Source organism: Miniopterus natalensis, chromosome 4, assembly GCF_054644295.1.
Source record: "Miniopterus natalensis isolate mMinNat1 chromosome 4, mMinNat1.hap1, whole genome shotgun sequence".
Lineage (NCBI taxonomy): Eukaryota > Metazoa > Chordata > Mammalia > Chiroptera > Miniopteridae > Miniopterus > Miniopterus natalensis.
This window is the reverse complement of record NC_142084.1, coordinates 84,319,895-84,347,379: the sequence shown is the minus strand read 5'-3', so window position 1 is coordinate 84,347,379 and position 27,485 is coordinate 84,319,895. Positions and strand designations below refer to the sequence as shown.

The 27,485-nt window shown below is 42.1% G+C and overlaps 1 protein-coding gene across 2 annotated transcripts in view; it reads right to left on the bottom strand.

The window, feature by feature from the left end:
- The window catches only part of SGCD (sarcoglycan delta), a 466,324-nt gene that overhangs the window by 70,793 nt on the left and 368,046 nt on the right, over nt 1-27,485 (bottom strand). For both annotated transcript variants that reach the window (XM_016213628.2, XM_087816943.1), the window contains exon 6: nt 2,483-2,555. In XM_016213628.2, coding sequence (XP_016069114.1) covers nt 2,483-2,555 — 73 coding nt within the window. The remainder of the gene's footprint in view (nt 1-2,482; nt 2,556-27,485) is intronic.

Here is a 27,485-nt window from a genome sequence, read left to right as displayed (position 1 = left end):
ATGGAGGGAACTGGAGAGTATTATGCTTATTGAAATAAGCCAGTCAGTGAAAGACAAGTACTACATGATCTCACTCATATGTGGAATGTAATAAACAAAATAAAATGATGAAGAAAATAGATCCAGAGACATAGAAGCATGTAACAGACTGAGGGATCTCAGAGGGAAGGTGGGGTGGGCATATAGGTGGAGAGAAATTAATCAAAGAACTTATATGTCTATAAGCATAACCCATGGACACAGACATTGGTATGGGGAAGGCCTGGGAGTGGGGTGAATGCGGGATAGAGGGGATCAATGGGGGAATAAAGGGCACATCTGTAATGCTTTCAACAATAAAGATAAATTTTAAAAAACCTCATTAAAAACATTGCAATTTAACTGCATTGGGGACTTTAAAGATCCATTAATTCACATCTCAACAAACGATTTTTCTGTTAATCTTTTTTTTTTTTTTAATTCTCACCCAAGGATATGTTTTTATTAATTTTTAGAGAGAGGAAGAGAGAGGGAGAGAAACATCAATGTGAGAGAGAAACATTGATCTGTTGCCTCCTGTATGTGCCCCTACTGAGGATCGAACCCACAACCTAGGTATGTGTCCTGACCAGGAAATGAACCATAACATTTTGGTGTATGGGACAATGCTCCAACCGATTTCACTACCCAGCCAAGGCAATCTTCTTTTTTATATTTTTTAATCCATAAGACATTGAGGTAATTGCATCCTTTTAAACAAATCTTATATAAAATAAGATCTTATAGGACTACAATGTTAATTTCTTAGTTTTGATCAATATGTCATAGATGTGTAAGATGTTAACATTAGAGGATAGCAGTTGAAAGGTGCAGGGGAATAATCTGTATGAATTTTGCAACTCTTCTTCAAATCTAAATTATTATTATTTTTAAAAAAGGTAAAATACTATAAAGGGATTAGCTATTTGGAGGTAGAAGTGACCTGGCTTTTTACAGAGAGTAGGACTCTAGGATTAGCTCAAGGTCACATGGTGAGTTTGCAGTAGGTCCCTGAGTCACAGCTCAGTGCTCTTTCCCTTCCATCCTGCTGCCTCTAAGGAGTGACAGCTTCTGCTTCACCTGGACAGTTCACTCAGCACTACCTGCTGGTCCAAGTCCAGGCACCTCCCTTCAATGGCTCCACTTTCCTAAGCCCAGAAGACACACTAGCATGAATGTGCTGGGTCAGTAAAACTGATCCAACTGCAGAGCCAGAGGCCAGAAGGCTCAGTCTCCAAGTTCATTACCTGTTTACTCAATAGCTAAGGTCAATTCCAATCAATAGCACAGAGTATAACACGGCAGCCTTAGATGACAAATGTGCAACATTCACAGATGCACTGATTTGGACAAATCCATCAACCAGGTTTCATTATCTTTTCGATTGGTCAGAGGTTGTCCCGCCAAAGGCCAGTAAGAAAAAATTTCAGGACGAAAGGGCTAAGTGACCACAGTCTAGCCTCCCGACTCAGTTCAGGTTAGCAAGCATCCCCGGGTCTTGAACAGGTTATGTGTTCTCCACTTACTGGCAATGGGTTTCTGTTTAAGGAAATACAAGCTCCCACCTGGCCGTTGCTGCTTTCAGAAAACATTGCGAAAGAGCAGATATGACGGTGCAATACAAATGCATTTGCTCATGGCTGATGCCTTTAGGAAACAGTTACTCCATGCTAGTTACGATGCTTTATGACTGGTTTCAGTTAAAAGAACTATGAGAAATGGAGACGGCCAGCATACACCGAACCCTCCATGGCCACAAGTATACAGTAAAAATTAAAGTTATATTTGTATAATCATACCATGTTTTGTAAGTTCTTTTGGGGGGGGGGGGCTGGGGATGGTCCTTTGGGGCAGGAGTAATTTGTAGGCCGTATCTCTATCTCTGTTCGTCTATCCACCTATCTGTCTGCCTGTCTATTGCTTTTTGTTTTCCATAGTTGGTGGAAAGCACACAGCACCTCAGAGTCCTTTTCTGTTAAAGGCAGTCCATGTATAGATACCTGAAGATTAACACCAACCAGTACGTGGAACACCCACAGAGGTGCTCTTACACCATATTATTCCAGGTAATGGGAAGCTTGTTACACAGGGAAAAAATCTCTATTGCATTTAGAGTTCAACTTCTTTTAGACACCAGTTTTCTTTGGACTGATCAGCACCAATTACTGACTGGTTCTCTCACCCAATAGGTTTTTGGTACCACAAAGCACAGTAAGAAACAGACATGTAACAACATAAATCCCAAAGCTCACAATGACAAGGTGGTCAACCTCTTCCTCCAAACCCTCAATTGTAGGTCCTCAGAGAAAATTTTCTCTTATCTTCACGTCCTTTCTAACTGCTTCCAGTTTACATATTCATGTTGTGACACCGTTACATTATAAGGATTCGAAATGGGTCATTCGCCCGTTGCACAGAGAAAGCAAACAGACACTAATCGATTAAGGCAAAGTCAGAAGTTTACCTTAGTTCCTTGAAGGGGTCTGCCCTGACATTAGGTGTCTCTATAGATTTAGGGAACACTGTGCCCTCTGCTCCTGCAAACAAAAGAGAAAAGCAAACAGAGGTTGGAGACTGTTGGATGTGTCACCTGGGGGCACAATCAGCTAAATGCAGTGAATCCTTTACACAACTCGATACACACAGATTTTTTGCCACTGGCTTTAGGGCTCCATAATAGGAGAGCATTGGATCAACTCATGCAAACGGCCTTTGAAAAAACCAAGGAACTTCTTTTGAAAGTGTTCCTGCTGAGATCAGAGTGAGGCCATGAGGCAAATTCCATGTTGGCTTTAAAAAAAAAAAAGATGCCTAGAAATGGCACAGTCTGACTCTGGTCTCTCATAAACTATTCATAGTCACCCAAGTGGAAATGTTTGGAAAAACAGCAGCTGAAGCCCTGGGATTGCAGTCAGGGCACAGATCACATAACACGCAGCCTCCAAGCAGTGGCAGAAATGCTAGATGGCAGAAGACACCGTAAGACCATAAGAGAGGTGCCTAATGACAATTCAGCAGAAGTTTTTCAGTAAATAAGTTCTACGCCATTATCTTGAAAAGTCAAACACAACACTACGAGAGATCATTTGAAGTTCAGCGCTTTTACACTTTGAGTATTAACATTGATCCCCAACCCAGTCTAGACATTTAGCTGTTGACTTTGCTCTAAGCTTTTATCTTCACAACTTGCCAACGCCAACTGAACCTTTCTAGCCATAAAGATTGCGATCATCTGATTTGTATGCTCCCACAGTGTTTTCAGATCGCTTCAGCCTCAGTTTATCACGGACTGGATATTAGTGTTTCAATTAAACTTAGCTAGGCAATATCCTGTACTTTGAGGTAAAGGTGTTTATTTTTATACATTTGGTATAGTTCTTCGATGCTGTAAGAAGGGGCAGAATAGTATCTTGCATTTACATGTGAATTTCTAGAATTCTCTTGCAATTGTTACGATATCTAAAGATCCTCCCTTAACCACTGTTACCGCAAACCCACATTTATCCTGGCATACTGACTGCAAACCCACATTTATCCTGGCATACTGATGAGTCTAGGAGGGTGAATTGGTTTCTTTACTTTCGTAGCAACTGTAGAAATATTTAATCTTTCTGATATGAGTAAAGGACTATTGCAAGTAAAATCAGAAAATAAAACCTTGACTTAACATTATATGGAGTCATTAAAAGAATATCCTGATGAGCAATAACTATTATTCTAAGCGAACATTCTGCGTGACTACTACATGCCAGGCGGTATAATAAATATTTCATATATAGTAGCTCATTTATTCCCTGCAATAACCCCATAAAATTGACAGTTGCAGAGGCACAGAGACATTTAGTGTGAGGACATCTGAGCTCTTTCTCTGCCTGTAGACACTTTTATTTTCCAAGACCCACAAACCACATCATTTCAAATATATCAGAATGTACCCATAATCACATTAAAATACAACTTTTTGACATAAATTTTCTAAGAATGGTCATTGTTTTATTATGCACATATTGTTTATTTTGCTCTTGTGATTTAAACTTTTGTATTCCTTATAACTGTGATGGTTACTCTTATGTGTCTACTTGACTGGACCACAGGGTGCCCACGTATTTGGCTGAGCATTATTTCTGGTCTCCAGATGTGATCAGCATTTGAAATGCTGGACCCAGTCAGGCAGTTGCCCCCCCCCCCCCACACACACACACAATGTGAGCGGCACCATCCAACTTGATGCGGGATTGAGTAGAATAAAAAAGTGGAGGAAGGAAGAATTCAGCTCTTGCTGCCTGACTGCTCAAGCTGCAACATCGATCTTCTGTTCTCGCTGTCCCCGGTTCTCCGGTGTCAGACCTGGGCTGGAATCCCCATCACCGGCTCCCCTGGCTCTCAGGCATTTGGACTCAGACTTCACTCTGCCACCCACCTTTCTAGGTCTCCACCTTACAGGCAGCAGACGGTGGGACTTCTCAGACTCCACAATTGTGTGAGCCAATTTCCTATACAAAATCTCTTCCTATATAGAGATCTTATTGGTCCTGTTTCCCTGGAGAACCCCAACAGATACGATTACTGAGTAAGAATGGGCTGGATTGTAGATTATAATGTAGCTTCTGTTACACGTGCATTAACTGAGGTTTGCAGAGTATAGACTCCCCATCGCCCACGTTTCCGTGATCTTTGAACCACACCGAGGCCGAAGGCACTGGGGAGGCTGCCTAGTGAAGGAACAGGCCTGCAGAAGTCACAGGACAGTGAGTGACACACTGGGATGGGGATGGCTCTAGTCTGCCTGAAACCCAAGAGCATGCCCTTAGCCACCTCTCAGTACCAATTCCAACCTGTTATTGAACAACTGCACCTGTTACTACAGCAGTGAGCAGGGACTGTCCCTTGACATTCTTAGCAATACTTCGTTCTTAGCCATTGTAACCCTATTTTTAAAAAGTTTAATTAAAAGGAACATTATATATCTCACTAAGGCAAGGGTGGTTATCTCTGTTTATTTACACTGTCTACGCTCTTTAGTCCCAACTCAAACCTGCCCTTCCTCCACCAAGAATTCTACGAACACGTCACTATAAGAGCATCACCCCTTTCAAAGCAGCCGTGATTGCCTAACTTTCCCATATGGAATTAGCACTGTCCATGGACAACCTTTGTCATTTGAATGGTTACTAGATTGCTGTCAAGCGTAACGTTTCGCCCATTCCTCACGCCCACTCCTATGGATTCATAAGGCCTCTGAAGCCAAAGGATACTTATTTTGCAACTTTTGACTCTGCCAAATATAAGCACGTCGTAGACCATATATTACATTTATTCTGACCAATTATCCAAAAATGAGGGATGACATTTTCTTATGTAAAATGAAACCTCAAAAGCCTGGGGCATTTTCTTTATCACATCCAGACCTGTGCTATGCCGGTTTCTTCATTCGTCAGATCTAATGACAAAACCTCATCTGTGACCTTGCTTCTCACAGCTGCTTGTACCAAGCTCCACAAGGAACCACTCTACAGCAGCTGGCAGCCCTTAGCTCGGCCACCCTTCTAAAGCAATTCCAAGGGTGGGGGGCAGTTACAATAAAGCAATCCAGCACATTATGGGTGCTCACTCCATGTCTCTGGAAAGAATATGGTCTCCTCTGCACACCTGAGCTTGGGTCCTCCGCTTTCTGAGATCCCATCAGCTGTGCTCCTGGCTAGGAGTGTGTCTTGTTCTCTGTCACACCCCCATTGTCTAGCACAGGGAAGGCACTCAGCAAATATCTGTAAAATGACTACACAATTCATTTGGCACTGAGCACACACTACCTGGGATTTTTATTTACTTTGCAGACATTTATTTAATTTCTTCAAATAGGCTGTAAGCTCTGTGTGGCCAGGAACAAGGTCAATATAGAATATAGTCAGATTTGACTTCAGGGTCCCAAGGCTTCTACTGGGCTCATTTCCAAGTGTTACTGCCATTTCTATGGGAGTAGTAAATTATTGTTATAAAATTCCTCATGCATTACATTTTAAATAAATGTCCACAATTACAAGCTAACATGTTTTAGCTGCACCTTTAACACGCTAATAAAGGGATGCTTTGTGGCTAACTACATGGATCTCTACAGTAGGATGGCACCAAGAGGTGTGTGATCTCTTTCTTAGACCCAGGAACCTGTTCATAACAAGAGGACTGGGCCTAAAAACATGTGGGGACATGGTCACATGGCCAGTGAGCGCCACAGCTGAGATTCACATCTTACTAAAGAGCCCACTTTTAGCCACTGAATCTTAGTGTCTTGTTTTCTCAATCCCAGGCCACTGTGGCGCTTGCTAAATGGCAAACCAGAAAAACTCAGAGAGACCGGGTTCTGATAGGTAGAGAAGGTGGGTGATCGACAGGCTCTGGATATGAAATGAAAATGAAGGGTGGGGTGCTCATGCTCGCTTAGTGCCCATCCTCCAACCAGATGCCCTTTGATTTTGTTTTTGCTGGACTTTGGCCATAGGGGACCACATGTCCCGTACATACTGGAGTACAGACTCTTGGATATGACTTCCCAGGAAAAGGTATCAAAATCTCTCATTAGCCCAGTGATCTTCAACATGAAACTCAATCTCGCCAATGCTCAGTTTTCTGCTCTAAAACGAGGGATGTTGATAGTGCCCTCATCTCTAGGGGTCTTGAATGAGATCTCTGGCACATAGCAGTCAGATGATGATAGTGAATAAAATACTACTACTAGCACCAAAAATGTTTATGACCCTAATGCTTCCTTCTCTTTCCAGGTCCTCTATGATTCTTTAAAAAATAATATTTTTAAAGCACCTATAATGAAGTAGAAGCTATTGAAACTGTTTTTATTTGATCATTAGAATAACCCTATGAGATAGGGCCTACTAATATCTGTTATTCTGATTATGAAATCTGAGGCTCAGAGCAGTTAGGAAATTTTTGTGTGGTCACACAGCAAAGAGGGAGAGCCAGGACTTGAACTCTAATATTTCAGCTCTGGAATGGATGCCCTTGACCACAAACCACACTGTCTTTTTCAGCAGATTAAGTCACTCTCTACTTGCTCAACTTTCTGTGAGATATGGGCAAATATCAATGTTTATACCCTCAAGTAATATTTGCTACATCCCCCATCACGCCTCTTCTAAAAGCAGATCCCAGTTACAATAAGATGAGCTATTAATACTTATAAAAAAGACAATTTCTTTCAAGTGTTATTTTTCTGGTTTTCACACCATTTTTTTTTCACTTTCCAAGAAGCTGAAGATTGAACAAGCATCCATCAGCATCAACTCCCCCATCCCACCCTCTGTCCATTCTTGGATAATAAATTATTCTCAATTTTATTATTTCAAAAAGTTTTCTATTAAAGCCATACCTACTGGTTCCTTCTTTTGACACAATATAATTTACTAGCAATAAATGTTCATAAACAGTTTGAGTGAAAAATCCATAAAGCCATTTCAGCTTTATTTTAAGTTCCATTTAATGTCCCTCAAAAATGATTTCATCAATGTGTTTCCATTAGCTAGTTCTCTGCCCAATAACTTAATTCCACGCAATCAATCAGGAACCTATAAAGCCTGTGACAGGATCTATCTAAAGTGTTTTGAATCACCAAAAGGATCAGCTCCATGGCTCTGTTTCCCCTAGTAGCACAGGTAGGGGGTAAACTCTTAAAAAAACCCCACAAAACTCAAATGCATTTTGTTGCCATAGTAACAAAAAGCCAGCCTCTCCTCTCGGGAAAGTGCACTCAAGTTTGAAGCTCAGTTTGGTCATGCTTTCCCCTCCAAGTGTCCTGGATGTCCAGAGACTTTAAATCTAGTTCTTTCTACGTTGCTAGGCAAGTCAGATAACGTCTCTGGCCCTTGATTTTCCTCATTTCCTATTAAAAATGAGGGTTGGCATGAGAAGTATCAGAGCTAAACTGGTTTCTCCCCAAATCTAAGATTTTTTTAAAAAAAATATCTTTATTGATTTCAGAGAGAGGAAAGGAGAGGGAGAGAGAGAGATGGAAACATCAATGATGAGAGAGTCATTGATCGGCTGCCTCCCGCACGCCCCCGACTGGGGATCGAGCCCGCAACCCGGGCATGTGCCCTGACCGGGAATCGAACCCTGATCTCCTGGATCCTAGGTGGACACTCAACCACTGAGCCACGCCCAGCCGGGCCTCCCCAAATCTAAAATGTTATAATGTAACCACCTAATCAAAACAGATGATTGTCTTTAGCCATCTCCATTCCTTACCAGGAAAACAGAGCAACCCCGGGATATCAAAGGCAATTGCTAAAAATGTCCCCAGTGTTTAAGGAAGAAACAAGTAAATGCAAACAGATTTTTTTCCACTTTGAACTGCATTTAATTGGTGGAAAAAATCACCAGAAAATAAACCTCCTAAGAGATGAAATGGTAGAAAGCAAAATCCATTGTAGATGAAACTAACTATAAAAACAACTACAAAACTTGTTCATAACTCTTTAAAACTCCAAAAATTGACCCAAGGAAATTCAATTTTATAAAAAATAGTAAATGCTAAAGTGCATGACCTTGTATATGTTAAAAATAGCCATGAACTAAATACTGAAAGAAAAATTTACATCTGCAGAATTTGGTACAGGAAAATCGGACTTGAGAGAAATTGGACACAAAAGAAAAAATTGTAATGATAGGTTACAATCAGTAAAACTGGAGACAGAAAAATTCATGATGAATCAAACCTTTGCTGTACATGCAGAAAAACTGATTTTACCGACAATAATTTTAAGAAAAACTTCTAAAAAGTTCAGAAATGGTTTCAAGTGTACTGTTTAGAAAATTGATTAAGGAATTAAACTAGCTTAATGAAGCTTGCTTTGGTAAATTCTTTCTTGATGTGTTTTCATTAATATTGGCATAATTATGATTAATGCTTTTGTATTAACCAACACAGACTAAAAATCATCTTTGGGTTTAAATAGTAGGGCCAAAATATCCAACAGGTTTAAAATGCAGAGTTAAAAAAGCTGATGACCAACGTTTGAAGTCAAAATGTATTAACTTTTCTAATTCATGTTGCTTGGGCAGATATAACCTGAATGACAAGCCTTAATAACAACCATATTTTACTTGATAAGATAAGAATATATTTCTATACCAATATTAAATTAAAAATGGAGAAAATATGTCAATCTAAAAAATGGTGATAAGAAAATGGGAGAAGGAATGATTTGATTTCCTGAAATATCAGAGAACTAAGGAACCAAAAACCTGATTTTTAGTGCTGATTTTGCGTAAACTCACTATGTGACTTTTGGAAATTTCTCCTCTAGTCTCATTTCTCCACTTATTATACAAAGTGGGGGTGGGGACTAGATACTCTGTAAGGCCTCCAGCCCTGCTCTTTTACAATATTCCAAATGACCTGGTTGGATGAACCCAAAAGACCAGGAGAGAGGCATGGTAGGATTGATAAACCCAATGTTCAGTTTATTTAAGAAATATGTGTCCAGCAGGGGGCTCTAGAGGTCAGCCACAGGGATATGGAGCTTCTAATCTAGTACAGTGCATTGTACTCCAGTAGCATATATAACTAGCTTAAATAATGAGCAGTAATCTCACAAATAAATATATACATTAGTAACAAATGGAGATTAAAACTTGAAAGAAAAATCAAAGATGTCTTTGAAAGTATAAAACTTGGGGTCATAACCAGGTCTGGTAGGCAAGTTCCCCTGAAAAAGTGAAGTTTTACTATTATTTAAGTAATTAGGAACCAACTAGTTAAGAGAGGGGAAGTGGCAGTAGAACACAGTGCACAAGTGACAGGGGTGGGAAGTTGAAGTTAACGAAGATCAGTGTGGTCAGACCATGTTTTGCAAGGGCGACCGGCATGGGTAGGACCAGAGAGGTGAATTGGCCCAAGAAATGCAGAGCCTGGCCCAGCCAGGTGTGGCTCAGCAGTTGAGCATCGACCTAGGATCTAGGAGATCGCGGTTCGATTCCCGGTCAGGGCACATGCCCGGGTTGCGGGCTCGATCCCAGGTGGGGGTGTGCAGGAGGCAGCCGATCAATGACTCTCTCATCATGGATGTTTCTATCTCTCACTCCCTCTCCCTTCTTCTGAAATCAATAAAGACGTATTTATTAAAAAAAAAGAAAGAAAGAAATGCAGAGCCTTGTGGGCCATGGCAGAGATTTTAAGCAGGGATCTGACTTAAGCAAACTGGCATTTTTCAAAGATCACCGGTGTTGCATGTTACGGTCTGCATGTGTGTCCCCCTAAAATTCATAGGTTGAAACTCTAACCATTAACAGAACCCAGCCATGCAGGCACCCTGCCTCCAGCCTCCAGTCCGTGAGAAATAAATTTGTGGTGTTTAAAGCACCCAGTGTGTGGCATTGTTACAGCAGCCTGAGCTGAGACTCTGCACGCAGGAAAAGGTAACAGAGGAGAGCGAAGGTGAACAAGGCGTGGCAGGGGGAGGGATGGTGGCAGGTTGCACTGGAGCACTGGCAGTGAGGATGGAGAAGAGCAGGTGGGTTAGAAAATACTTAAGAGGGATCCAGTGATGTGCTGGATAAGAGGGAGACTGAAGGATGACCACAGGGCCCCTGGGAAGAGCTGAAACTGATGTCAAAGCCAAATGATTAATGCTCAAAGCCAGCTGTGCCCCGGCAACCTTAGACTTCTCCAACAAAATCCTGCTTTTTTGATATTTGGTATTTTAGTTGCAGTGGAAATTGCCTCTACTTAATAAAAGAAACTGCTCTGAATCCAAATATATGTTTCTTCTGAAGGTGTAGGTAACATGACAAAGTTTAAATGAAGCCTCCTTTAGTATACAAATATATACATATTTTTAAGAACTATGAAAAATGTAATAATTCCTTGAATAATAAACTTCGTTTTCTGTGCAAGATAAATTTCTGGTTACTCCAAAGTTTTAGCTAAACACAAGTTCATATATCTCCCATTGTTTAAAAATCTTTGTAGCCTGGCCGGGCGTGGCTGAGCGGTTGAGCGTCGACCTAGGATCCAGGAGATCGAGTTCGATTCCCGGTCAGGGCACATGCCCGGGTTGCAGGCTCGATCCCCAGTCAGGGGTGTGCAGGAGGCAGCCGATCAATGGCTCTCTCATCGTTGATGTTTTTTTCTCTCTCCCTCTCCCTTCCTCTCTCTGAAATTGATTAAGATATGTTTAAAAAAAGAAATCTTTCTAAAATACATGAGATACTGGTTTTGCCTCTGTGAGCCCAGGCTAGAGAATATGGTTACATTTTGATATTTAAATAGTATTTAAGGTCTAAGATCCATTTTCCTGAAAGCCAGTCTCCTCTACAGCACGCTATCCACGGTAGGTATAAAGGAGTGAATTGTGGGCGAACTGATCACAGGAAATTCCTCAGAGGCAGTGGTTTTATATTTAGCTCCTAACAGGAACTTTTGACTTTCCCCTAACAGTAATATGCAGTGAAAAATTCTTTTTAAGGGAGTGAGTTGGGTTATGTTTAGTCAAGGATTTAAAATGAAATGAGTAATCAGTGATGTTGCAGAGTTCCCACAAATTTCAGGATTAAGGACTTTGAATGTGGCTGTCAGTCTCTGAAACCACTCCGGACTTGAGCAATAGACAGATGCAAGACAGGAACCCCGAGTGGAAAAAGTCGCTGGAAGTAATTTAATCCCATTCTGTCTCCTTGGCTGCTGGTGGTGGTTAATAAATTGTGAATGCAAAACAACTGTAGTCATTACACGTCGTTTCCAGGATACGTACCAAATATTTTCTTTTTAGGAATTAGGACCGATTCTCCTAACCTAAAAGTACAGATAATTAATTCATTTAACAAATATTTAGGGAGGTCCTACTCCACGAATGGGTTTGTGGGGGAAATGGATTTAGACTTTCTTCATTTTAGGATCACAAATTAAGAATAAAAATTTAAATATACAAAGTCTATAGCTATTTCAAGTATTGAACATTCTTTGTCTATAAAATATTTAACAATTACCTCCTATGTGCACAGCACACTGTTAAGGAAATGTTCAGTGTGGAGAGCTGAGCTGTGCCCTTATGGAGTTTTATTGTAGCTAGGTGGACAGATTTAGAGAGCACATTTAAATTGATTTTTAATAGCAATTATTGTAAATCACGCATTCTCAGTGGGGTGATGTAGCTAAGGGTATAAACTTGGTTCTTGGGTAGGACAGCAAAAGAGATCTTGCTCTATTGTATAAAGCACAGATAAACAGATAGTACATAAATAGATATACAGTATCTCTGTGATACTAACATTTCATTGGAGGGGAGTGATTTAAAAAAAGTGTGAAATAATTCCTTAGAAGAGCCATCTTAGAGAAAAGGTTGAGAAACACGGTTGTAAATGCTATGAGGTTTACACAGGGGGCTGATGGAGCGTGAAGGGGGGCTGGCCCTAGCATGCGAGGATTTGAGAAAGTTTCTCTGGGGAAATTATATTAAGTTGATATCTGAAGGAGGTGTCAGTCAGGCCAAGGGTTTAGATGGAGACAAGCAGAGAGAACACATCTGGAAGGAAGACACGTGTGGAAGCCCTGAGACAAGAGGCAGCAGCTGCCTCTGAGGAACAGTAAGGAGATCAGTGTAGCTGGGATGGAAGGGTCAAGACTGGCATGAGAGAGGTTGGTGAGGCAGTCAGGGGCAAGGTCATGCAGAAACACGTAGGCCGTGTTCAATTTGACAGAGCTTTCTGATTGATATTGCTAGACAGAAGGAATCTGGTCCCTTTATGATATTGCTAATGTGCTGTACCCGTTCTGGAAAACTTATATTTAATATTATTATTACATAATAAAAATAAACCCTAACTTGCTTGAGCTAGTGTTTGTTGGGTTGTCTGTTATTTCCAACCCAGTTTAACTCCAATAGGTACAGGACCTGACTACACTCTATGGAATGCATTACAGGAGGTCAAGAGCAAGAACATGAAAATCTCATTTTTTCGACTGGCTAGGTGAGAAATGATATCCTAGGCTAAAAACTTATACCAAAAAAAAATAGGGAAGGCTGAATGTGAGAGCTACTGAGAAGGTAGAGCTGAAAGAACTAAGTGATATATAATAAATATTATAATAATATAACATAACATAACATAACATAACATAACATAACATAACATAACATAACATAACATAACATAATATGTGAGGCAGTATGAGATATCCAGGTTTTGGTGTGTGTGGGGAGGGCACAAGTTCAACTTTGGCTATGTTCAATTTAAGGTACTCTATTAAGTTTCCAGATTGGGATGTTTATGTAGGCAAGCGGATACACAGGTACACTGATCAAGGTAGAGTTTTAAACCACTGGTATATAGATTTAAGAGTCAGTGGAATACAAATAATCACGGAAACCAAGAGAACTGATGATATGATCTGATAAACGGTCACAGTGGTGTAAAAAGAGCCAAAGTCAGAATTTTAAGGGGTTGCAATATTTAAAATTTGGGTATGGGAAGATGCTCCATCAAAGGAAACTGAAAAGAAGTAGCTAAAGAGGCAGAAAAAAGACTGGAAATGGAATAACATGGGAAACCAGAAGTAAAAAGTATTTCACCACATTGGTGCTGAGACATAAGAATCAGCTTTCAAATGTCCATGGGACTTAGCAACATGGGAGTCACTTATATCACAGCAGCCCGTCAGTGAAGAGCTGCAGGCAGGCTCTTGCAGGCAGGGCAGGAAGTGGGAAGTGGAGAAATGGCTATGACCAGAGGTATCCCTTTTTTCCAAGAGAAATCTAGTAAGACAGCTGAGTATTAGATACTGAATAATAGATATGGAAGACTCAGCTATGGTTAGTAACCAAAGTTGGGTGGGATACCAGTCTGCTCTACGGCACAGGCTGGGTAGAGGCCCATGTGCTCAGCTGCTTGGATGTAGGCATGCATAATGCATAACGTGGGTATCTGGGTTCCTTAGGCTGGGATTTTAATAGACACGCACATTGAAAGGAGAGGGTAACAAGTTCAGGGTCGTACAGGAAGCTTGTGAAGAGGAATATGATATTGGGCAAGTTACTTAGGGTCTTCTGACTCAGTTTCCAGCTCTGTGGAATGGGGATAGTAACACTTCTCTCATAAAGCCATTGTGAGGATTGGAGAATTTATATTTTATATATAGTATGTGTTTGTGTGTGTGCATTGCTCTGTGTGCATTGGCATGTGTGCATGATACATCAAAGTGCTCAATAAGCAATAGATACTATGTATTATAATGGAATCAAGGATGTTGATTATACTGATAGAAGATAAAGCTAGAAAGACAAAAAGGTGTCATTAAACAACCTGAATATCCACAATGGAAAGAATAAAATATGTTTCCTTGCAATTGAACTGAACCAGCCACACCATCAAGGTGCACGATTTGAATTCTTGTGCAGGACGTGGAACCACAGAGCGGTTTAAGATTTACATATAAAAATATCCTGGCAAGACATGAAGAGACAAGTAGTTTAATTAAACAAACTCTACTCTAGAAACCAACAGACCAGAACTCATGCTCGGTGTATCATTAAGCCCAAACTGGAAAAAATAAAAGGAGTCGGCCAAGCAGCAAGCAACCTCATTTCAGTTTCTTACGACTACATTATTTTTGATAGTAAATAAAACCACAGAGTAAAGCAAATCAGTTCAACTCATTGGCTGTGTATAACACGGATGGAACAAGGCAGCCGCTGGGTTGGGACGGTCGGTGAACAACAGAGCGTGAGCAGCAGGCCGAGAAGGCTGCTTGACACGCGCGGCAGGGCTGCCCACGGGGGAGACGCCTTGGTTCTCAAAGATGACCACTGCGCCGCGTGTCCCGTGAAGGAGACCAGTGTTGCTCTCTGCCCACGCTCCACTCGGGGGCTCCGTGGAACAGGCAGCGGGAATCGCAGAGAGGGAGGGAAGGGATACGGATGGTGCAGGAATGCTAAGAAGAGCGTCGGCCCTGCCCGGCCTTGGTGCGGGAGTGACGCTCAGATGGGAGTCCTGAGTCCACCACCTGCTCACGCAGGACCTCAGCTCCCGCGAGTCTCTCAGGACTCAGCGAGTCAAGGGGTGTGGGCGAGACTTCAGAAAACACGTGTGTGATTTTAAGGGTTTCCTGGTCATTGAAAAAGAAGGAGAACGTTTTTGTTCCTGTGGCTTAGCAGGTGGGGGGGTGATGCCTTTCTATGGAGAAGAAAATTGAAGCATTAATTGAAGACCATGGAGAAGCGCTGCCTATAAAAAATAATTGGAGAAACTTCCAAAGTCATTTACAGGCGATGAAGGTGACAATGACTTGCACAGTGAGAACCAGCAAGTAGAAATCTTAGTAAAAGTGCTGACTGTCTCAAAGCACTAAAACTTAAATGATTTAATTTCAGAATACAATGTTATTATGAATGCAAGCCCCCAAATGAACATACCTTACAGGTGACTTAAAGGGTAATTTCGACGATACTTTTCTACCTCATCCACTGACCTTACCCCCAGGATGGCCAGCACGTTACTAACCAACCTCCATTTTCCCCTGCCAACAAAACACCAGTATTGTTCATGAGAGCAAAGTGCCCTACTAAACAGTCAGTTTCCCGGACTCCCTGGAAGCTAGGGGTGACCATATGACACAATGTCGTCTAATGAGATGTAGGTAGGAGTCGACTGGGGAGGGGCACCGGGTGAGCTTTTACATCCTATTAGGAAGGTACACGTGTGGCTGGTTCCACTTTTCTTTCTTCCCCCCTGAATATTAACATAACATCTGGAGCTGTAAGAGCCACCTACTGACCAAGAGAAAGGCCAAGAGCATTTCAGACACGATGATCCAGACAGCACTGTGCCACCAGCAACTGTCTATCACGTGACTTCTTATGGGAGGAAAACCAGTCCCTATGTATTATTTGTTCAAGGCACCTTACGGGAACTTTGTTCCTCAGCCCTGTCTAAGGTTCTCTCCCATTCTCCCCAAGACCAAAGAGAAAGGAGCAAACTGACCCTTTAAGAGGGTCATGCTCATCTCCTAGAACATTTTTGCCATATGCCAAATGACCAAAAGCTGACAATCACTCTTAATGCACTTTTATCCTATACTGAGGTGTCTTTTTACTGTGCTTTTCTAGACAAGTAGCCAGACACAAACTTAGACATTTTGAATTTAATTTCACATAAGCAGGAAAAGCTTCAGAATGAAAAAGCAGCTTCTGGAGGGGAGAGGTGTGAACTGGTCAGCACTGGTTATATAAACTGTACAGGAAAGTAAAATGGTTAAGGCTATAGCCACATGGTCTTAGTGGGATAGCCTCCTGACAGCAAGCTCTCTCGTAACCTCTCCAATTTACTGCAGTCAATGCAACGTCCCAGAGCTCACATGGGACAGGTTTTTGTATGGCTTACAAACTTTGAGGAGCTCTGTTTCCTACAATAGAAAGCTCAGCTTTTTAACATGATATGATAAGGCTTAACTACCTCTTCAGCTTTGCCTGTGGCTTGATAATTTTTTAAAGATTTGTGTTTGTTCCCTCCACAGTTTTGTCTCCCCTCCATTTCAGGCAGTTAGCCAAGCCCTTGGCAGATTCTTGATGTTTGTTTCCATAAAGTAAACTACATTCTTTGTGGTATATAATTGCATAAGTTTTGACAAATACATAGAGCCATGTATCTACCACCATAAGCAAACAGCACAATTTATTGCCCTGAAAATTCCACTGGGCTGCCCTTCTGTAGCCAATTTCTCCGTCAAGCCCTTACTCTTGGCTCCTACTGTTCTCAGGCCCTGTCTTCAGTGTCACCTTTTCTAGAATGGTGTATAAACAGAATCATTCAGTACGGAGTTTTGGATTTTGTTTATTTCACTTAGCAAAATGCATTTGAACTTCATGATGGAAGGTTTTCAGTGGATCAAAAGCAGCTCTGCCTTAAATCAACAGCTACCCTGTGCTTTGTAGAGACTAATCCTGACTCTCCTGTGGGGGAGGGGAAAGAGAAGCGTGCCATAGAAGGAAGCCAAGGAGAGAGGCAGATTTTGGCCCTGATTTAGAAGGAAAGAGAGGGCTAAGGTCCTTTGAGGACCAGACATATCCTGAGAGAGGCCAAATGCCCAGAGGACACAGCTGGGGCATGCCCCTAGAAGGCAGGACCCTTGTCACAGGGGCCCACACCTTAGCAAATATTCCTAGGTCCTCTCTACAACGTGGAAGTTGAGAGGTAACAGGCTGGGAAAATGAAGACATCAGAGGTGATCCTTATGGACCAGGGATTAGCAGGCGTGCTTGCATTTTCTTGGCACCACATATGGTTTGCTTCCTTGATTCTTGAGCAACGCAGTAATGACGGAAACATAATTTCCTGCCAGACTCGTGTGGGACCGCAGAGTCACATTCAGGGAATAAAAGTCGTATTAATAGCTGACATCTATTAAGTGCTTACTATTTGCTGGGCATTTTTCTAAGCACTTCCCATGGGTTAACTCATTTAATTATCACCACACCCATACAGAGTATATGATGTCATTATCTCCCAATTTTTAGATGGCAAAGCTGAAGCACGGAAAGGTCCCACAGAGTGTGAGTGTTGGAGCCAGGATCTGAACCCAGGCACGTGGAGCTGCAGGGCCCACGTTCTTAACTCCCTGCTGAATGTGTCATTTCTTCCCTCATGAAGCTGGGAATTATGAGTCATACTCAAAAAATCTCCTCCCCCGGGAAAAGACCACCTGAAGTACTCATATTTCATTGTCCACATTCTACTCACAACTGCTTCCCTGCTGAAAGCCGTCTATGTGCTCTGTTTGAATTGCTACCTGTCCAACCCGACCAGTCTGATTCTAACTTGAGAACAGAAACTAAGCAACATGGAGGTCAGTGTCGCTGAGTGGCAGGACCTAGACAGGAACAACTACCCCTCACTGAGAATCACGCTAAGTGCTTTTACAGGTAAAGTCCCTTCATCTTCATGAAAACCCTAGGAGCTGAGAAACATGAGGCTCAGGCAGGATAAGTAATAATTTAACTACTGTTACAGTACTAGTTAGTAATAGAGCTGGGATAACAACCCAGACAAACTAGCTCCCCAGTTCACATTTTTAACTGGCGAACATAGATTTGGGACTGACAGCATGTTGAAGTAGCATCTCAATGAGAAAATGATGAGAGAGTAGAGAAAAAAAGAGGTGACAAGGCCCCCGAGCAGCAGAGGGGACACCTGCATCCCGGGAGCTTCCCTCTGCGGGGCTCCTGACCTGGGCTGAGTGCAGAGAAGCCGCCTTAGGCGAGCTTGGCCTCGGAGCTGAAGCCACCACTCCGGAGGCAGTTCTTCCATGAACGGAGGTGGGTGGGGTTTTCCAGTTCCCTCACTTGGCTTCAGGCAGTCCGAGCATGGCGGCTCTGACGGTCTTGACCTCCCGCTTCCCTTTGCCTCCAGTACTTCCTAACAGGCATTAAACCCTGGCTCGGTACTCAGCTAGGATTAGGGACACTAGCTACATAGAAAAGACAAGACAAAAAAAAGGCTTATTTTCAGTTGTGTTCTTCATCATCACAAATCTTTGAGACTTAGCAAGAAACAAAGTCTGAAGAAAGAACTTGAAAATAAGATGTCCCGTCTGCCCAGGAGGCAAAGGGAAGACCCATGGCAATGTCTTTGCCTGTTTAAGATTCCCTCACTCCCTTGCCTGGTCGGTGTGGCCTAGCGGTTGAGCACGGACCTAGGATTCAGGAGATCGCGGTTCGATTCCTGGTCAAGGCACAGGCCTGGGATGCGGGCTTGATGCCCAGCAGGGGACATTCGGGAGGCAGCTGATCAATGACTCTCTCATCACTGATGTTTCTCTCTCTCCCTCTCCCTTCCCCTCTCTGAAATCAATAAGGATATATTTTAAAAAGAAAAAAGAGTTCCTCACTCTCCTTTCAATACTAGAACAATTATTTGCTTTGGAGAACCTACTGGTGCTGATAACCACATGTCCACACCCTACAAACATACAGCAGGGAATGTGACTTGGGCTGGCCAATCAGAATATCCCATTCCCCAGAAAGAGTGTTTGCTCCAAGAGCATGTGGCCTAAGTGTGGCCAATCAGTTTTTTTCAAGGACTGCCGTGGCGGCCTGGACAAGGGTGCTCCTCTCTCTCCCTCTGAGATAATGTCCACTAAGGATCTGCCTGAAGGAAGCCCGTGCAGGGGCAGAGATGTCGAAACCACAAGAGTTTTCCATATCTGGAATTTTCAATTAAATGAGTGAGCAAGTTCCCATCTTTCTTCTTAAAAAAAAAAAATTCTTTTTCCTTAAGCCCGATTAATTTTGCTTTCTGTCACTTACAATCGGAAGCACTCTCAAAAATGCATTCTTTTCCTTCTGGGCTGGAGAAATCTATGTCCTGGCTGTCTGTCTCTAACACTCCATATCGCTAAAGCAAGGAGAGCTGTTCTCTGGAGCCCACAAACAAGTCTGTCTTTTGAGAGAGATCATTATTCCTGTACGACTCCACTTAAAACACCTGCTCCATACAAAAGGGAAATCCACAGGGCAACAGCAGCCAGTCGATTTTCATTACCAGGCGAGAGCTATGAAGGCGAATATGCTCAAAAGTGTCCTTCGGGTCTGAATATCTGTAAGACACCTTTGAGGGCATTTAGCATCTCTCTCTCCCTCGCTTGCTCGCTCTCTGTTTAACAAGCCAGGGCCAAGCACATTGTGTGAGCTTTTTATAGCTTTTTGTCTATACCCAGTGCCAATGTCACACATTAAGAAAAAAGCGGTGTCTCTGAGGTCTGAATTATTCAGTACCAAAGAGTACATTCTTAGATATTGAACTGATTATCTTTTAAAGAAAAAAAAAAGGCAAGTGTCAAAACCCAAATCTGCCGAGCCTCATAGCTCGATTTGGGTATTTGCTAAGTGCATCACGTGCCACTTTGTCAATCCAAGTGACAGTTAATCGATCCTAATTTGATGCCAGTTGATTCTTCCCTTTCCCTAAACAGGATTAAGGTATACTAGCTATGAATATATTTTATCCCAGGCTGTAAATCCATATACTTTAATATAAATGCATTAGCCTCTCTTTTTAAATGGAATACACTGTGTATACAAGGAAATAAAGATGAATTACCACGTTGTCCTGAAAAAGGCCTTTCTAATACATTATGAAAATGTTTCCGCTTTGAAGGCAGTAGTAAGCAGATGAGGCATGTCCCATTATTTAAAATTTGATCTATACCCCAGTCTCTGGGGAGACTTATTAAGTTAATGCTCAGAATATCTTATGGACATATTGCCCTTCCTGGGCTGGGGCAGGTGGATTTTTCATTTATATTTTCCTCTGTTTGTTAGTTTGTTTATATCTTTATTTTTCCCTTCAGTCAATATTTCTTTAGTGCCGGCTGTGCGCTAGGCAATGTCCTAGGTACTAGAGATATTATGGTGAGCAATAGTATAATGTCAGCAGACCCCACAATTTGCCCTAATAGTTTCCAATTTGTCCCCAGCCAACTGGGCCAATACACACCTACAGTCTAGCCTTCCTATCCTGGACCATCGCAGCCTGCTCATACACACCTGAGCTGGGTTGAAGCAATGATGACAATCTTTGAATATAACTGTCCAGCTAATGGGGATTTTCATACATACTTTTTAATTCTCATAAACACCTATATGAAGGGTGCAGGGGAGATGAGCATAAGTGACTCATTTAAGGTTGAGCATCTCATAAGTCCAGGACTAGGCCCCAGTACTATTCCTGATGGGCTATGATAGTTTCTGCCTCAGAAGCTGTTGTAAAACTTCAATGAGAGAACACAGGTAAAGCACTCAGAACAGTATCCAGGACACGGTAAGAGCGCAATAAATGATGTACTCTTTTGTTAGAGTATAAATGATGTACCCTAACTATGATGAAGACAGTTTTGTCTAGAAACAGACATAATCCGTTGTCAATCTTTCTGTCCATCCACATATTGGTCCATCCATTGGCCCATGTATTTCCGACCCATCCATCACTTACTATTTGTTGGGCACTACAAAAGATGCTGAAAATTCAATGCTGAACAAGCCCGTGCTTTCACACTCATCAGAGTCTAGGAAAAGGCATTCAGTCTTTGGAATTTGTATTTGGTATCAGATTTCACAGACTGAATGGTGAAAAAGTAACAGAACCATAGCCCAGACCAGGGATTGGCAAACCAAAACCCATGTGCCAAATCTGTCCCACCACCTGTTTTTGTAAATAAAGTTTTATTAGAACACAGCCATACAATTTGATTACATATTGCCTGTGGTTGCTTTCCCACTACAGTGGCAGAGTTGACAGCTGTGGCAGAGATCCTGTGGTCCATAAACCTAAAACACTTAACTATATGGCCCTTTATCAAAAAAAGAGCCTTGGCCAGGGTTATCACAGCTTTGCAGTCCTGTGGCCCTTCTAATTTATCATCCCAGAGAATTTAAGAGATGAAAGTTGATGGTTTGTTTGTATGGACAGTTAGTATTTTTCTGTTTTAAATATTACTTTGCAGGACTATTTTAAATAAAAATTCCTTTAACTGTTGGCTTATAGGAAACATTCAAGATTCTAACAAGAACAGATGATCAACTCTAACCTTAATCCAGACACTTTCCTGTATTACGTTACCCAGTCATTGTAACGAAATACAAATTATACACTATTCTTAACTCTGTTTGCAGATGAGAAACCTGAGGTTCTGAGAGAGACTCTTGATTTTTAAAGTTATAATAGTTAATTTCTTGAGAATTTAGCATATTTCAGGAACTGCGGTAAGCTGTCCATGGGCTGTCCTACTTAATTCCCACAGCGGCTGTCTAGAAGAGCAGTACTAACACCCGTCACCCCTCATGGTGCACAAAGGCCTCGGCGAGGTTGCTGACTTGCTTATGACCCCATCTCAAGTAAATGGGGACCCCAAAACCTGATACTGAATTCTGACTGAGGTTGAGACGGTGACTCCTCCTAAAGCCTAGCCTGTGGTTCATTCACAAGGACAACGATCTTCCCCTTTGCCTCCCCATCGAGTCAACGTGGTGCCTGAATGCAGCTTCCTCATGGAATAAACCCACTTTTGAATACCCGTTACCTCCCTTCCGTGGCTTGATGATTAGAGCGGCAACAGGAAAAGGCAAGAGCTTCAAGCTCTCAAGGATACCTGATCCCAGTGATTTCTCTCCTAGCTTATTTTTAAAATGAACCCCAGTCCAAGTTCTAATCAGTAATGGAAGATGAATACTGGAACCCCTGCACATTAAGAAATATACCCTCTAAGGGAGGAGCTACCAATGGGTTACTGAAGTTGGCTAAAAACATCCCCGAGAGACAACCTTTACATCTTAAACTTCCAAAGTATTTCCATAGCTTGCATTTTGATGACTGAACAAACCACTTTGGACTTCTGTCACTTATATCTGTGCAAGGGATGGAATGCCTATTGTAAATTGTGGTTCTATAATTTACCAAGCAGTGACACAGCTGTAATTTATAGTAGTGTGCACACTAGAACCTAGGTCTTTTAACTTACTGTTTATTTTTTTTATTATATGTTGTAGAACATGTTAATATTGTGAATATGTTCAAACATTGGGGCTTTCATCTTAGATTTCCCGCCAAATGTACTGTGTGATTCTAAGCCTTTTAGCTTTTCTGGCCTTAGTTTCTATGTCTATAAAAAGGGCACAACCCACTGGCCAATATATGGCTAGGGTTTGTCGTGAAAACCAACTTAGAGGGGAATGAGCTTTTTAACCTGCACAGAGCAATACAAATGCTAGTGACAAATGGTGCTACTCAAGAAATCCCTCTGGATAGAATGAAGACCCCCTTTTAAGTTTTAAAAACTGCGCCTTGTATAAGCTGGTCCCCTTAGAGACAAATTAGTAAATCAAATATGATTAATTTAAGATTAAAGGCAAGACCTCTCTCTAGGTCAGCTAAACTATCTCTAAATATGTCTTCATAGCACCCAAAAAGTCCCACTCTCCAAGGTCCAATTTTAGGGACACTGGACACTAACAAATCAATAAACCCAGTTTCATTTTTTCTGAGTCTTTTTACTCAGGCAATGCAAAAATCCCTTCCAGATTTTCATGACAAATAGAAACAGCTCAAGGAGAAGGCTCACAAAATTGATGAAGCTGACATCCCCCCTAATCCATTAGAGGGAAGGACTTTCAGAGACCCAGGGAGGTCCTCATAGAAACCATGCTCTCACAAGGCAATTGATCAAACTTAAGGAATAATTTCGGGATTGGGTCAAATCAGGTAAAGGAAATGCCACTGCTTTTGGCACAACTCAGAATGTTAAAGAACCAGATCCAACTATGAGATCACTCTTGTGCTACTGTAGCAGTCTGCAGGAGGTGCTTCCAACACCTAACACACACCTTAGCACTTGCTATTTGTAATCCCTGGATGGCAGGTGCAGCCCATCCTTTGTCCCAATAAGAAAATAGGTTTTGGTAACTGAGGAAACACTGTAGGTTCCCAGTGGAAGACGGTGTGGGGAAAAATGTCAAAAACAAATGATGAAATAAATGTGAAGGGTACAAAGCCATGCTAAAGACATATTAGGTGTTTAACAAATGTCAGTAATGTCATAAATGCCTTTTACGATCTATTTCAACACAGGATTAAATAAATAAGGGAATGGGCATCCATCCTATATGACAGGCATGAGCTTTGCTGCATCAAGAAAGGGAACTTCCCATTAGGAATGTCTTGCCCAGGATGCTACATTCTTTACATGACAGACGAAAGAAGGCCATCAAATTGCTCTGAATGGGATACAGGGATTCAAACCTCTACCTGTGTCGCTTCTGTTTGCCTCATTCCAATTAGTCGCCTCCTGCAGAACTCCTATCTTGAGTCCCTTGCTTCTGCCACTACTTTGGGGCCAAGCCCCAAGCTAGAGAAACAGCAGGGTCACCCCTTACCAGGGGCTACAATTAATTATGCACCTGTTGTGTTTATGGCCTGACATCAGGCACCATGGAGGGGTAAGAATGTAATCTTCAACCTCAAGAAATCAGAAAGGACACAGAACCTTCCCAGCAGATGGAGGGCACAGAACCAGAGACACACACGTGAGTTTATTTTCAGTGGGATTTCACTCAGCCCTCTATACACCATCCCTCTGTCCAGGGCTTCTCAAACTCGGTATTAGTAACATTAGGGGCCAAATGTTGCTTGTTGTGGGGGCTGCCTTGTGCATTGTAGGATGTTGAGCAGCTGTTATGAGCATGAAGCTTGACTTAAGGGATTTGGGGGGACCATTTAACTTAATTATTGCTAGTTTGGAAATGTCTTTGTAAGTAGGGCTGGCACAGATGGAACAACATGGGATGCCTAGGTGATACGGTCACACTTATCTGTGTTCCTAGGGAAACTATTTGAATATTAGTTCCATTTTCAAACATGCTACTAAGAGTGCTCCTCAGCTGCCCAGCAAGCATTTGTAGCTTGAACGTTGGCACAATAGGCCAGAAGCTCAGTTGGGACCCATTTTAACAATAAAGTACCTTGAAAAAAAAAAGCCTTCTACCCATTAGATGCCAGTAGCAACCCCCCCCACCCCCCCCAGGTTGAGACAAGTAAAGATATCCCTAGACATTGCCCTGGGGGGCAAAACTGCCCCAGTTGAGAACCATTGTCTGGTCCTACTGTGTTGTAATATCTTCCCCTACCAGCTCCAGACTAACCCCATCCTCAGATTTTGATAATAGAGCTCCACATAAAACAAGAGGCCCTTTCATCTGGCCAATGATATTAAACATGAAATGATATGGACATACTTCAGGGTTTGGAATTGTTTTCTATTCTTGTTATATTCTACCTAAATCTTCAGGTTATTGTAAAGATTGCACATAAGTGCTCGCTAAGCACTTATATTAGGACAGGGGACCTCACCTGGGGACAACAGACGTCAAGGATTCATGGGTAGAATTCAGTGGGTCTGTGAACTTCAAAGGGGCAGAATTTACATCATTATTTTCACTCATCTTCAACTGAAATCTAGCACGTCCTTTGCTTAGAACATAGAACATGATCTGTAGCAATTATCACTCTGGGACTTGGTCACCAATGGAAATCATAGGTTATCTCATATCAGAGTGGAGTTATTGTGTGTATCTCAAACTATCATTCACACTCAACTACAACTACGTATTTTTAGATGTTTATAACAAAGACATATTATATCACACTTTTTTTTTTTATATGTTGATAATTGTACGTCATTGGTTTTCTCTGGTAATCTTGGGCATTTTGTATAACAAGGTTAAAATTTAATTCTGAGAAGGGGTCTACGGTCTTCATCAGTGTAACAAAGCGGTCCAGGACAGAAAACAGAAGCCCTGCTTTAGAATAAGCACCAGACATAAACATCAGGCAAGCAAAAAATGCGCAAGTATTCCAATCTAACTAAATGCTCCTGCTCAGAGGGTGATCGTACATTCGGTTTTCTAGGATGTCGTTAGCTCCTGTCTGTTAGCCCGCCTGTGATTGGTGTTGGCACAGACATTCCCCCAAACTGGCTTCTCACACTTCACAACTGTCAGGGTTAGAACCGAGAGGAAAAGAAGGAAAGTTTTAAAACCCAGCCCGTGCAACTCCTATTGCAGGGTTCATTTTTTTACCCCTCAGTTGTTCAGGTGACAGGACAAAGGTTTTAAACAGCTTAGTCACCAGACAATAGCACAAGCATAAGAGTGGGTTTTGATGTTACCTCCCTCCAAAGGGAACAGCCCCTGGTCTCCTTGCCTGGTGCAATCCTCAAGGGCCAACTCAAACCTTCACGTCTCAGTGGAGGCCTCTCCTAGGAAATCCTGTGGCCCCAGAGCTCTGGGCCTCTTTTAGGGGGCACAGTCTCGCACATGAGCTTCTCTGGTACATTTCTCACATCTCATACTCCAGCTTAAATCCCCAAAGGCCGGTAGAGACCACACCTCATAAATCCAAGGCCCTGTTGCTTCTCCTTGCTCCACCAAAAATCTTTGACTAGAATTTGCTGAGGAGAGATATAGTTTCAGAGACCTGGGTGGGAGGGAGAATTAGGCCAGAGAAACTGGCTGAGGCTCTCGTGGAGGCTACCCTCATTAAACATGCAGCTGAGCACCAGAGCTCGAGCACTTCCCAATAACCCATCAGCTGGACAGACAGGAAGTCGAGAGGGAAAGTCATTTTCCTTGGCAGCTGAGATGCATCTAACAGCCAGGGAAGAAAAGCACATTGCCTTCCCCTGCAGCTCGTCGGCACTGCATATTGATTCCATATCAGCTCACCCCTGTTTAAGTGCAGTCTCTTTTCCGAGCCTATGAAACAAGTACTTGACCTCTGACCAATTCCCTAGAGTGGGGACAGTGTCCTGCACTCAGAACTCATTGGCCAACCCAGACACTGTCCTTCCTCATAGGCTCAGCCTGTTTCCTCTGGGCTGAGACTAACAAAGACCAACGTGAGTCGTCTGTGAGCCTGCAAGTCTTGTGCCAGGCTGCCTAACTTTCTCTTTGAAATGTCTTTTAAAAGTAAACCACCAAGCATAGACGTCAAGGACGCATTAAGTTCCGTGATTACTGGATTTGTCCAGCCCACTCCCTGGCTGGTCTCCTCACAAGTCAGATCTTGTCACGCCCTAGTGTAAAGCCCTTCAATGTCTCCCCATTACCCTTAGGTCTAAACACCTTAATATGGTACACGGTGCCCAATACTATATGATTTTATAATAGATTCATATATACAACTCTCCATAATGATCCATGTATATGTATATATATAATCTATATATTTATATTACATATGTGTATAGTATAATATATATACATATATATGACATAGAGAACAAATACATCTATCATACATACATCTGAAACATACAATATAGAAATGTATACGTACATTTGTAGCTAAGTGTATATGCATATTTGTAGCTCTGTGTATGTGATAAAAGCACAGGCTCTTTATACTAAAATACTGAATTTCAAAACTTTAAATGGGTAAATAGTTTGATATGTGAATTACATCTCAACAAAGGTGTTATAAAAAACAAATAAAATACAGGCTCTAGAGTCTGATTATCTGGGTATCTCACTTCTGCCATTTAACTTGCTACATAACCTTGGGGACGTTAGCTCTCTACTTGACAGTTTGCTCATATGTAATAGGAACATAATAATAAAACTTATCTCAGAGGGCTGTTGTGAGAATCGAATTAACACACGGAAAGAGATGTGAACAGTACCCAGTATAGACCAAGTACTGAATAAATATGAACATTACAATCATGGCCTGTCTCTTTTCACGTCCGGGCACTGGGCTCCTTGGCCTCCTCCCCCGCCGGCTGTGTTGGACGCGAAACCTTTGCCCGGAAGATCCCGCTCCCCCGGACCTCGCACACGCGCTCCACGCTCAGCCCCTCCAGCACTCAGCCCTTCTCCTTGACTGACTCCTATTTACCCTCCCAGTCTCAACTTAATCAT